This window comes from Phyllopteryx taeniolatus, chromosome 3 (genome assembly GCF_024500385.1).
Source record: "Phyllopteryx taeniolatus isolate TA_2022b chromosome 3, UOR_Ptae_1.2, whole genome shotgun sequence".
Lineage (NCBI taxonomy): Eukaryota > Metazoa > Chordata > Actinopteri > Syngnathiformes > Syngnathidae > Phyllopteryx > Phyllopteryx taeniolatus.
The window spans coordinates 7,309,564-7,321,715 of record NC_084504.1 but is presented as its reverse complement, the minus strand read 5'-3'; the positions used below and the strand labels follow the sequence as shown (position 1 = coordinate 7,321,715).

The window sequence follows — 12,152 nt, the reverse complement described above, 5'->3', positions numbered from 1 at the left end:
ACTGGTTAAAATACATTTCTATACAAATATTAATAAATTATATTGCATTTTAATATTGATTAAAAGCCATAATAAAGTGCAGTGCATCAATATAAGGCGAGCAACTTTGGTCTGAACAATCTGAAGCCTAGAGAAGTCACTTTTAGTAGAAGCGCCCCATATGACTGAACAGTATTCGAGGTGAGATAATACTAAAGATCGTACCCCCTCTTTCCTAACCGGTGGGGTGATAAAGGAGGCATGTCTATGCACTACCACAATGCCAGTACACTCCTGTAATCCTGATTACAGTATCAATATGATAAGACCATGATTGCTGCTGATCCACTGTGATGCCTCTGTGTGTGCCTCATCCACTGTGTAGTATTGAGCAATATTCCAGCCAGACATGAAGTTAAAACCAATTCTTTTTATGCCCAGTTATGCTGTTGAGTCATTAGCACAGTTCTATCACTACTTATTGGTTCAATCAGTTATCTTACACCTGTGTTTTAATATATGCATTAGTATTTCTATATTTAAGTGCATTAGTTTAAGTTTACAACCCATTGGTCTGTTGCTGCATCCGAATGTTGAGAGGGAATTTATAAAGATTTTAAATTTAAATTAAGGATTTATTCTTTGTTATTTTCTATTTTTTACCTCTGAAAACATGATGGAAATGTTACATGGATGGAAATGTTACATTGAGAATTTTGGAAATATTAAAAGCTCGACACTTCCCATTAGAATTATCCGTCCATTGATTTTCTAAACCGTATGTCCTCATTAGGGTTGCAGGTGACACCCTGGACTGGCCCGGCAGTCAATCTCAAGTCATGGACAAACCACTATTCACACTCACAAAGTGGGACAGCTGGATTCCCCGCATAAAACCCACACAAGCATCGGGGAGAACATGTAAACGCCACAAAGGAAGGCCAGTGCCGAACTTCACCACTAACAGCAGCCCAAAAACAGCCGGTGCTGTTGGCTGATTTGTCCTGAGTGGTCTTAATTAACCAACTGATCTTTATCGCAGGGTGCCCGCAGTCAGCTGTTAGTGTATTCTACAGACAGCTGCTCACCTTGAATAAACTTTCACATTAGCTGTTGTGAGGATATGAAGCCATTGTTACAGGAGGAAACACTAAATGTAAAGTTATTCTGAAATCACCGGAGTCTGCTGTGCGCAGATCAGTTTTAAGATAAAAAACTGAAAATAATCATATGCGTATCATTAAAAGCTAAGGCACTGCAAAAACACAATATACAGTATGTTTTGTATTTTCGGCTTGTACTTTGTTAAACAGCATTGATACTACTTTCTTTGGAATAGCTCTTCTCTCATGTTAGTAACTTTACACACACAAGAATAGCAATAGGGTTGAATAAAAAAAACAAAAAAAGACATGAAAGTCTTTAGACCGTGTGCTGTTTCTGGCCCGTATAGCAGCCCTCAATAGAGTGATGTTAAATTGTGAATGACAGTGTTTGCTGGAGTCTACATGGGAATGTACCCTTTTCACACTGCTTGTCAAAACTGGCAGTGTCTCATGCCACTGTACTGTGGGAAATGTACTGATATGAAATGAGAGGTTGAAGACCACCCACAAATTTGTCAGCTTCAGAGGTACTATCAGAGGTGCGGCAGTGGCTGCGTGAAAGGGAATAGCGGAAAGACAGGACCCAGGTGTGACATTTAACACCTCAGACTCACCTTTCCGGCCCTGTTGTTGCTGTCCGAAAAGTACTTACATCACAGCAGAAGATAGCATCGACGTTGCCATGGATCTTATTGACCGATTTCATAATGCTGTCTCGCTGTCTGAGCAAACACACAGACTCCGCAATGTCCCAGTCCATTGTTTTCTGTATGAAAGGTACAGGTGGATGAATAGTTGTCAATTGTGCAAATGATGCGGAGTCCTCTAGTAATTTAGAGCAGTTTGAAATGACTAATAGAGCAATGGTCTGGTAGAGTGACTATTGTGCAAATGGTGCAGAGACTTGAAGAAATTTCAGCAGTTGAAAGCGACTAGTAGTGCAATAACCTAGAACAGTGTCCAATGTGCAAATGGTGCAGATATTTCTCAAGCACGAGTGGCCAGTATTGTTCAACAACAGATATGCAAGTAATCCAGAGTGGCGAGACTACTACAGTAAGTGCACAAATGTATAATTGGCCCGACAGAGATATGACAACAATCTCAAGACAAAATTGGCAGCATGTTACAATGGAATTGTAAGTTAACTGTTTAAGAAGTTAATGGAAGAGGGAAGAAACTGTTGGAATGTCTGCTAGTTCTTGTTTGCATTGTTCAATAGCGCCTATCTGAGGGAAGGAGCTGGAACAGGTGGTGACCAGGATGTGGAGGGTCCAAGAGGATTTTGCATGCTCTTGGCTTAGTTCTGGCAGTGTGCAAGGTCTCAAAGGTGGGTAGGGGGGTACCGACAATTTTTTCAGCAATTTTGATTGTCCGTTGCAGTCGGAGTTTGTCCTTTTTTGTGGCAGTACCAAACCTGACTGTGATAGATGAACACAGGACTAATTCGATGACCGCTGTGTAGAACTGCCTCAACAGCTCCTGTGGCAGGCCGGGCTTCCTCAGAAGTCGCAGGAAGTACATCTTCTGCTGGGCCTTTTTGAGGATGAAGTTGATGCAGGTCTCTCAATTCAGGTCCTGAGAATGATACAATTCATCTGACAAAAGTGATTTAATGAAAGACAACCATATTTTCTTGTTGTTCATCTGTGTGTATGTTAGCAAGTGGGCACTTTTCTGGTTCATGAAGAATGATTGACAACCAGACAAGACAAGACTGTACCAATAGCATTTTCAGACAGGTGGGGATGGCTGCATTCGGAACAAAGTGTCAGAAGTCTGAAGTCTTGCCATTTTTTTTTCCCAATTTGCATCTAAATTTCATTGTTGTTTTTGCTCAGCCCGTACCACCTGTTCACAAAATTTCTTCGAAAATAAATGATGATTTTTGTATCAGAATGATAACTTACTCTCCTAACACGCAAATCAACCAACAGGAGTGAAAACAATTAATACAAATAAATACATTTTTCTCTTTGCTCTTGGTGGTGCTAATAAAGCCTACTTTTTCTATGGTTCAAGAAGTTAATGTCTTTGTTTTCACAAAGCGTGCCGAATGTGTTTTCATTAACTTCAAGCATAATGAGCCATTTAGTCGTCAACTTAATGCAGGTTCAGACAGCCGGTGTTTTTCTAAGCTGATTGTAGACATGAGTGTTCACCAAAACAAAGAAGGTTAAAAACAAAGTCGACTGCAGACACTATGGCCTAAGTTCTAGTTTAGAATTTTTCAATGCAAATGATGGCTAACATTTTGCTAGAAATCTAAATGTTGGTATTGACAACCCTTGTCTGAGTTCGCAAATAAAAAGACAAGGACAACTACTTAGCTACAAGGCACAAAATATTTGTTAGTTTTGTCTCCAACAACCTCCTTGCTGAAAATATCCCAGGTAAACAAACTGAAAGGAGCATCATCACTGACGTAAACTCTCCGAGCGTGTCAGTCTCGTTTCTTCGTCACATCTCGTATTAACATCTCTTGAAGTCAACATTATTTGATCAGAAGGAAAGACCATTAAAGTAGAATATCTTTGCTCACCAAAAATAACATTATTCTTCTCATGTCAAATCAAATTACTTTATAGTCTTGCTTTGTTGTAAATGCAATTCCTACACAGTCGATATACACATTCTAGATGGTTCATAAAAGGAGTTTAATTACAGTTGTTAACCATTTTTGCTCAGACTTATTTTGGTATTCTAACTGCTGAGCTCCTTTTATCATGTGAAATAATAACATTAACATGATACCAGCAACAAATCTGCCATGGCCAGAGAATAGCAGAGATAAATCCAGGCTTTTGACTTCTACTTAATTTCGGCAGACCATCAGATTTTATTGGATGATACGACCCGTCTTGGGACCCTCTGTTGTCCCATTCTACAACTGATGTTGTCCCATTCTACAACATCAGTGCCTAGCCAAGCAATTTTTTTTTCTCCTCATTCGCCCTTAACAGCCATGCAGGTGTTGCTGTTATTGCCTCAATAAACACTAATGAGACAAACCTGCCTCTCTATCGGTGTTGACAGGTGGTTTACACCATCATTTGGTATACATAGCCCCATTAAAACTTAGTGACATAGATTTTAGACATCAGTCTTAAATTGATGGGCCAACATTCATGACAGTCGAAATACATTTTTTCAAGCATTATCATCTGCTAGAGCACTGCACACAGCTTTGGTAACCTAAAAGATATGCCCACTGCCCTTTCACTCCAGTATTCTGAATGTGACTATGTTCACTGACCCATATAGCACATGGTGATATGCATGATATTTTTTGGTTGAATATAAAATCCCGTTGATGCAAAGTTTTACCTCGAAATTGATTTCTATTTTACAGTCTGGACTTGCAGTAATAAATATTTATTATTATTATTTGACTATCTACGTAACTGTCGCCATGTGTATTTTGATTCCTTCTATGTGGATTGCAATTCCCATGTTCTGGCTGGATTCCAATTGTCTAGGCTGTAGGCACAGCAGCTTCCACGAATGTCACTTCCTTTAACATCCACAACTCAGCTTCGGGAAATATTTCCCCCACATTCATTTAAAGGGAAGTGATTCAGGGAATTTGATTCCGAAAATGTTCTGCTACCTTATTTGCTTCACATTTTTGGAACTGTTATGTACGTATGACTTTGACGTCTCATCATATTACAACAGACAAACGGTCAAAGTAGCAGTTCACTTATATACCTGTGATTATTCTCATTCATCCAGGTCATTTCATTCTCAGGGCCTTTTCTGGTTGATGTTTAACTTCTCATCCCAGCAGGCTTCATCAGTTCATGCACAAGGCTAGATAGGACAGCACTCGCCTGGGTTTTGATGTGGAAAGGTTCTCTTATACTTAGAAATGACTCACAACAAAAAAACAAAACTTTTTTAAACAAATTAAAATGTTGACAAGTGGTTAGCACATCTGCCTCAAACAAATGAGATTGGGGGTTTGAATCCAGGCTCCTGCCTTCCTGTGTAGTTTGCAATCGCTCGCTGTTCTTGCCTGTGTTTTTCTCCAGGTACTCTGACTTCCTCCCACATTTCAAAAACATGCATGTTTTAACATGATCAATGATGATTATTATTAATAATTAATGATAACATAAAGATAATTTGAGCAAATGTATTATTTTACAAGTGGGTAACAAAGTGGTAGCCCTTCACATTCATCAGTACCCAATAACTACCGGTAGCTCTCATTTCAAAAAGTTTGGTGATCCCCTGATGTACAGTAAGGATGTGATGGGAAAGTAACAGTTTCAGTCTCGGTAAGTAAGTAAGTAACAGTAACTCACATCATACAGTTGATTAATTGGACATAATTAATCACTGAAGGTGATTTAAACTCAATTCACTGTTATAAACCACTGAGTGGCAAACATGTTATAACTAAAGTGTGAAAACATTATAGCGAGAGAGAGAGAGAGAGATTTATATAAAAAAAAAACATGTTGGACAATAAACAGAGAATAAAACATACAATATAGCAATTTTAATCACTATCTGCAGTCCAATGACCACCCAGTCTCAGTCCCTCAATCCAAAAAGCCTGATGTATGGCTTTAGTTGTTCTTTCTTGAATTACTTTGTATAATACAATACGCTGCTGTCTCGGTAACACAGTATGTTGGTCGAATTCAGAACTCTATGACCTCAGGAGCATTCTTATTTGCAGTGATGTATGATGCTACAATTGGTAACTACAATATATCTTACTTTGTATTTTCCCTGAATGGCTTTTTTCCCCACCGACAAGCGCAGACTAACCTTAAGTGACTTTCAATATCTTTCACTTTTGTGCCTTTTCGATACAACTACTGTGATCAGTTATAATGTACAGATGTAAAATTATAAAGCAAAGCAAATTGCATGCTTTTCTTAAGAAATCTGAGGTGGTTCTTAAAAAGGATGTGAAAGGATAATTCATTCCTAATCCTTATGTACTGTACCTATATTGTTTTGGATTAAAACAGAGGGGAAAACACCAAGGTATTCATCTTTATATTTTCTATACTATGATTTTGCTGACTTGGCAATTTTGACATCAAATTAGGTTGTATGTGGCCCCTGAACTGAGTTTGACACGACTGCTCAATGGTGTCTTAATGATGATAATAATGCCTAATGCCGGGAAGATAATGGGAGCGAAATAAAGAAAACAAATACAGTATGTGCATCGTCTCTAGCTAGGGAAATGTCTCTTAAGCAAAGCAATTCAGAATTTATCACAATATAATATAATTTAATACAGAAAATACAGTTTCATGATCACATAATCAATACAATGTAAAATAATGAAAAGCTGATGTATTTCTTTGTTGGTGTTTTTGCCGTGTCCAAAACAAAAAACTGAATTTCTGTGGCTTTTAGCCATACATTTCTTTGTTTCTTTTGATACATGGTTGATTTATGAGTTGGAGGCTTTGTTCCTTTGACCGTCTACTTTCATTTGAACAAGGCTTTCAACAAATAGGGCTTATGTCGCTACCTTACTTTTGACCCATCTGCACAGGTTAAAATAAATCAGTTCTGACATCTTACAGTGACTGAGCAGTCAAAGAAGTCAGTCTATCGCCAAAGTCTTTGATTCAAATCCTACATAATAGCATCCCCTTTAAACTTGTTTGCAGCTCTCACTCACTTAGGGCTCAACTGAGAGAAAAAACAAAACAAGATACATTGCTGTGACTAGAAGTCCTCATTCACAATCAGTGGACTTCGAAGACCATAACACAACAGTAATAGATTCAGGTGGGCTGCACATTCACTGACACAGTGTTCAAGGAACTAAACTAATAGTGCTGTATGGTACTATAGAGCCCTCAATACAAAACAGTATGTGTTCAGGTTAACCGTGGTAACCATGCATTAAGACAAGTGGGCAGCAACAGGAAGAAAATGCTCTTTATTCCATTTGTCAAGTAGAATTTAGGGTTTCCTCTTCAGGCATTTAATGGAGATAACAGCTTCTTTTTCACATGACTGCACTAGGAGGGCCATTGGACATTGTTACTTTGCGGCAGATCAGGGCTCATTAAAGCTCTTATACCTCACAGTCAGTTACATACTGCTGGCTCACTTACACTTCAGAAGACCAACTTGTGTTTTACAGGCTGTGTTGCTGTTGATCTGCAATTTGTTGATTCTAGTGTTTCTAGCATCAGTCGCTTTTAAAAAATATTTTTCAAAATATTGTGTAACATGGATATTTGACTTCTATAGCTGTCAATGGCCGTGAAAGAGTTTTAATTCATATTCCTCATCGCTTTTTTTGTAAAAAAAAAAATATATATATATATATATATATTCACAAACGTATAGGAAAATAATGACATGCAAATTACACTACAGACCTCTTGTTCTGTTAATTAGAACATACATCTATTTAATCACACTATGCTATAATTTTATGCTACTGAAACAGTATTTAAAGTTCAGATTGTAGTCGCCCAGAAACCAAATTAGTGGACTGTATTAGAGCACACTCACATCTCCTTTACCAACATTTGCAGACCTTATGTTAGGTAGTGGTAGGGGAGAGTGTGGCTTAACAGCATAGGATCGTGGTGTGTTAGATGATTCTGGTGGTGAGGAGGAAGATTAAGAAGAAAAAGGCACCATGTAGTGGAACCTGAGAAAGGAAGAGTGTTGTGCGGCTGGTGAGAGGTGAGACAGACTCTTGGTGGAGAGCAGGATCTTCCAGAAGATTGGACCACTAAAGCCAAGATGATCAGAGAGACAGGCAGGAAGATACTTGGTGTATATTCTGGTAGGAAAGGAGAGAAGGAGACTTGATGGTGGAAACTCAAACTACAGGAAATCATACAAGGGAAGAGGTTAGCTAAGAAGAAGTAGGACACTGAGTAGACCGATTAGAGGAGACAAGAGTACATGGAGATATGACGTAGGGCGAAGATAGAGGTGGCAAAGGCCAAACAAGAGGCATATGATGACATGTATGCCAGTTTGGACACTAAAGAAGGAGAAAAGGATCTATAGACAGAGAGATAGCGATGGGAAGAATATGCAGAAAGTTAGGGTCATAAAGGATAGAGATGGAAATGTGTTGACTGGTGCCAGTAGTGTGCTGGATAGATGGAAAGAATACTTTGAGAATTTGATGAATGAGGAAAATGAGAGAGAAGGAAGAGTAGAAGATGCAAGTGTGGGGGATCAGGAAATAGCAATGAGGAGTAAGGGGGAAGTTAGAAAGGCACTAAAAAGGAGCAAAAATGGAAAGCAGGTGGTCCTGATGACATTCCTGTGGAGATATGTAAACATCTTGGAGAGGTGGCTGCATCCTATAAACTGCCGTCCATCTCAAATTACAATTTATCATCTGCTGTTATCAACATTCATGATTCTGTCACATTGTAGTTTTAATTTAACCTTTAGTGTAGACATTTTACCCACTATAATGAATACACTTTTGCTGTCTTTTTTATTTACACTCCATATCCACGTGCCTGATTCCAATTTAATCCAACCATTTATTTGGCCTGAGTTTATGCTTTCCTGTTATTGTGTCACTTGAACCATGCGGTGTAAACCTCATCTTAAATGAGTTCAGTTCACAATGAGATGCATGCAAGTCTACAAGCATTGCAAGCAAACAATAATCAGACAATACGCTATACGCAATTTGCTAATAGAAAGCATGAAACAATATGTTTTTGTATTGTCCCACAGAGGCATCTCCCAGTCCTGTAAAGAGCTCTCCAGACACATCTCCCGTAACCTCCCCACGACACCGACGTGACTCAGATCGCTACTGCCAACTATGCAATGCTTGGTTCAACAACCCAGGAATGGCCCAACAACATTACGATGGTAAAAAGCACAAGAAGAATGCTGCCCGAGCAGACCTGCTTGAGCAACTGGGCAAGACTCTGGACATGGGGGATGTGAAAGGTATGGAAGCTTGACTGACCATTGGATTTTGTGTCTCTGTTTCTAAGTTTCACTGTTGTATTTTAGACTGATACTTTAAAGGTCTTGTCAAAATATTACTTGTATGTTTCTCTTGTGCCCTTCCCTTTTGTGTTGCCTCTAGTGATTGCCTTGTTTGTAGAACTAGCGATGTGTTCAATATTTGCAGACATTGGCATGACATCCCAATCTACATTTCAAGTCTCAGGCTTAGAAAATGGCAGACGTATGTGCAAAATGTAATGCATGGTCTGTCTTCTCCTCCTTGTGTATCTTTTGCTCTGTGAATTATTATAATAGGCAATTGCAATGCAATGACAAAGAATGAATTACAAATTCTCAATTACACATAAATATATAATTATAAATAAATATAACTAAACTTGACCTCCTGCACTTGGGGCAGGATCTCATCCCTGATCTAGAGAGAGCATTCTCCCATAATCTCAGACTGGGAGGTGCTGGTTGTTATCCCAGCTGTTACTTGGTTGCGAATCAGTCCAGCAAGAGTTGAAGGTCACAGGTTGATAAATCCAACAGGTCCACATCATCTGCAAAAAGCAGAGATGCAATACTTACTGTAGTTCACCAAATCTTGGGGTCTTGTTCACGAGTGAGGGAAGAAAGAGGCAAGCGATCAACAGACAGATTGATACCTCATCTGCTGTGATGTGGACACTTCCTCAGAATCAGAATCATCTTTATTGGCCAAGTATGTGAAAACACACTAGGAATTTGCCTCCGGTGGTTATTTGGAGCATAAAAACACAAGTACGTAGGGTGAGAAGATTTGGGGGCTCAGAATAGAGAAAACAGTTATAAGAGATGAGGCTATCATTACAATTTAATCACAATGAGAGTCAGTGTGTTTTGAAGAGACCCGTTTGCCCTTGTTTGATAGTAATGGTCATAACAGTGTAAGAAAAAAGCCAGATGCAGTGGTGCATTCACCATACCTGGTTCCTACTGTATAAGCCTGTGGGGTCAGAAATGTGCCTTATCTGGTTTGGGCTAGGTTCAGCAATGTTATGTACTGTACGTCCCCCCCCCAAAAGGTAATCTGAATACCTCAATATAGCATGTCTGACTCACAGTTCTGAGGTTTGGGGTGGAATATCGACGCCCCCCCTTCCTGTGTGGAGTCCAGTTGTGTATATTAATGCAGGCTTTTTTTTTATTTTTATTTTTTTATCATGTACTGTTGTACTGAAGCTATATTCACTCTAGAATTGCCTAATATGTCACAAGCTGTTAACTTTAGAGAGGAGAGGACGTTGTCACTTATGTCACAATATGTCAATAACAATTACACAGTTTCTTTCCAGCTGGTGGTGTAGTGGCTGCCAGAAGACCAGAAGGACCCTAGATGGTGTTAAAAGGCATTCAGATGTGACTACACTGAATGAGACTGACAATTTGGTACAGATCAGTGAACATGGTCTTCTAAACTTCAAGCCTCATTGATTATTTATGTTCATAAGTGAGCTACAGCTGGTTGAGAGTAAATAAGTTGATTGTGATCTACTTGGCTAATATAGTCTATGTTATGAGTTGGTTCTAGTTTGTTTCTGATATTTTTCTTTCATCTCCTTATCTCGACCTCGCTAATTAGAGGCTATTACTGGTACAGCCATCCTTTGCCTTGAGTTATGTCCTTCATGCAAGAATGCTTTACTGTTTTTCAAACATCCATCTAATAATTACAGGTAAATATAAGCATGCTTGCTACACTTGCTGTCTCATGAATGAGACAAATTAATTCTCTAGTTCCTGTCAATTTGTAACGATGTGGCAAATCATCCCATCAGACCAAAGCCAGAATCACGTATTGAAGAATTAAGAGTAGCCACAGTTGGTTGGCGGCAACCGACTGTGCAACAAGCAAAGGGGGACTGTTGCCGCTGTTGCTGCTGTTGCCAAAGCACTTTTCTCTATGTCTCTTCATCTTCTGGTAAATGTTAAAGCACTTTTCATAGCAATGTCAAAGCGCTTTAACACTGTTTCTTCATTCACCTACCAATGATGCAGCATCAGGAGCAACTGGGGGTTCAGTATCTTGCTTAGTGACACCTGGACATGTCACAAGGGCCGAGGATAGAATCCACAACCTTTGGGTTTGGAAACAACCACTCTACCACCTCAGCCATGGCTTCCCCTCTTCTCTTTGCCACTTTTATCTTTTTTATGGTTTACCTGATGCAGCTCTTCCCTCTATCTGACTCCCAGCATCATCCTCTCAATCTGCTCAGCATGCTGATAAAATCTGCAGCCTTATTCTGCAGATGTACATGTGATTAAATATTTAGCAGCTCCTATGAAAGAAGTTCCATCACCCTGGAATGTGCTGCATTGTTGTAGAATTGGGCATCCATGAAAAGCTGGAAAGGTGAAATCATAAAGAGTAGAGGTATAGCAGTTATATCCATGCACTGTTTTGTTCATACGTTTGGCATGGAACAGGACCAAACAGCTCTTGTGCTTAAACTCCACAAGTGACTGTTCTATCAAAAGTATATATATATTTTAAAAATTATTTTCTTGGGAGGCACCACATTGGAACATCTGCCTCACAGTTCTGAGGTCCCGGGTTCACATCCTTCCTTTGCAAAGTTTGCATGTTCTTCCCGTGCCTGTGTGGGTTTTCTCCCACATTCCCAAAACGTGTGCTAGGTTCATTCTAAATTCTCCGTAGGTGTGGGAATGTGAATGCTTGGTTGTCTACATATGCCCTGCGATTGGCTGGCAACCAGTTCGGGGTGTACCCCGCCTCTCGCCCAAAGTCAGCTGGGATATGCGCCAGCACACCCACGACCGGAGTGAGGATAAGCGGTTCAGAGAATCGATGGATGGATGAATTTTCTCAGGATGATTTATTAATTAGATCTGTTTGTTCTGTATATTTTTTTCTGTGAAGTAATTTTTGCTTTGTAATTGGGATGAGAAAATAATTTATTGTTTGAATTTCCATATACAGTGAGTCCCAGGGTGCTTGGTGATTTTTTTCTGCAGAACCTCACTTACAACTAGAGTTAATTGAATAATTTATCATTTGATTTTTACAACTTTTGAGATTATTTTATTTCTACTTTAATGGTCTGTAGTGTGAAGTAGTCTATAATTTCA

General features: G+C 39.2%; 1 protein-coding gene across 4 annotated transcripts in view; it reads left to right on the top strand.

Annotated features, from left to right (window-relative positions):
- The window catches only part of zmat4a (zinc finger, matrin-type 4a), a 99,169-nt gene that overhangs the window by 59,683 nt on the left and 27,334 nt on the right, over positions 1-12,152 (top strand). For all 4 annotated transcript variants that reach the window (XR_009787612.1, XR_009787613.1, XM_061766742.1 and 1 more), the window contains exon 5: positions 8,790-9,011. Coding sequence is in view for 2 of the 4 variants with exons in the window: in XM_061766742.1 (XP_061622726.1) it covers positions 8,790-9,011 (222 nt within the window). In the remaining 2 variants the exon portion in view is untranslated. The remainder of the gene's footprint in view (positions 1-8,789; positions 9,012-12,152) is intronic.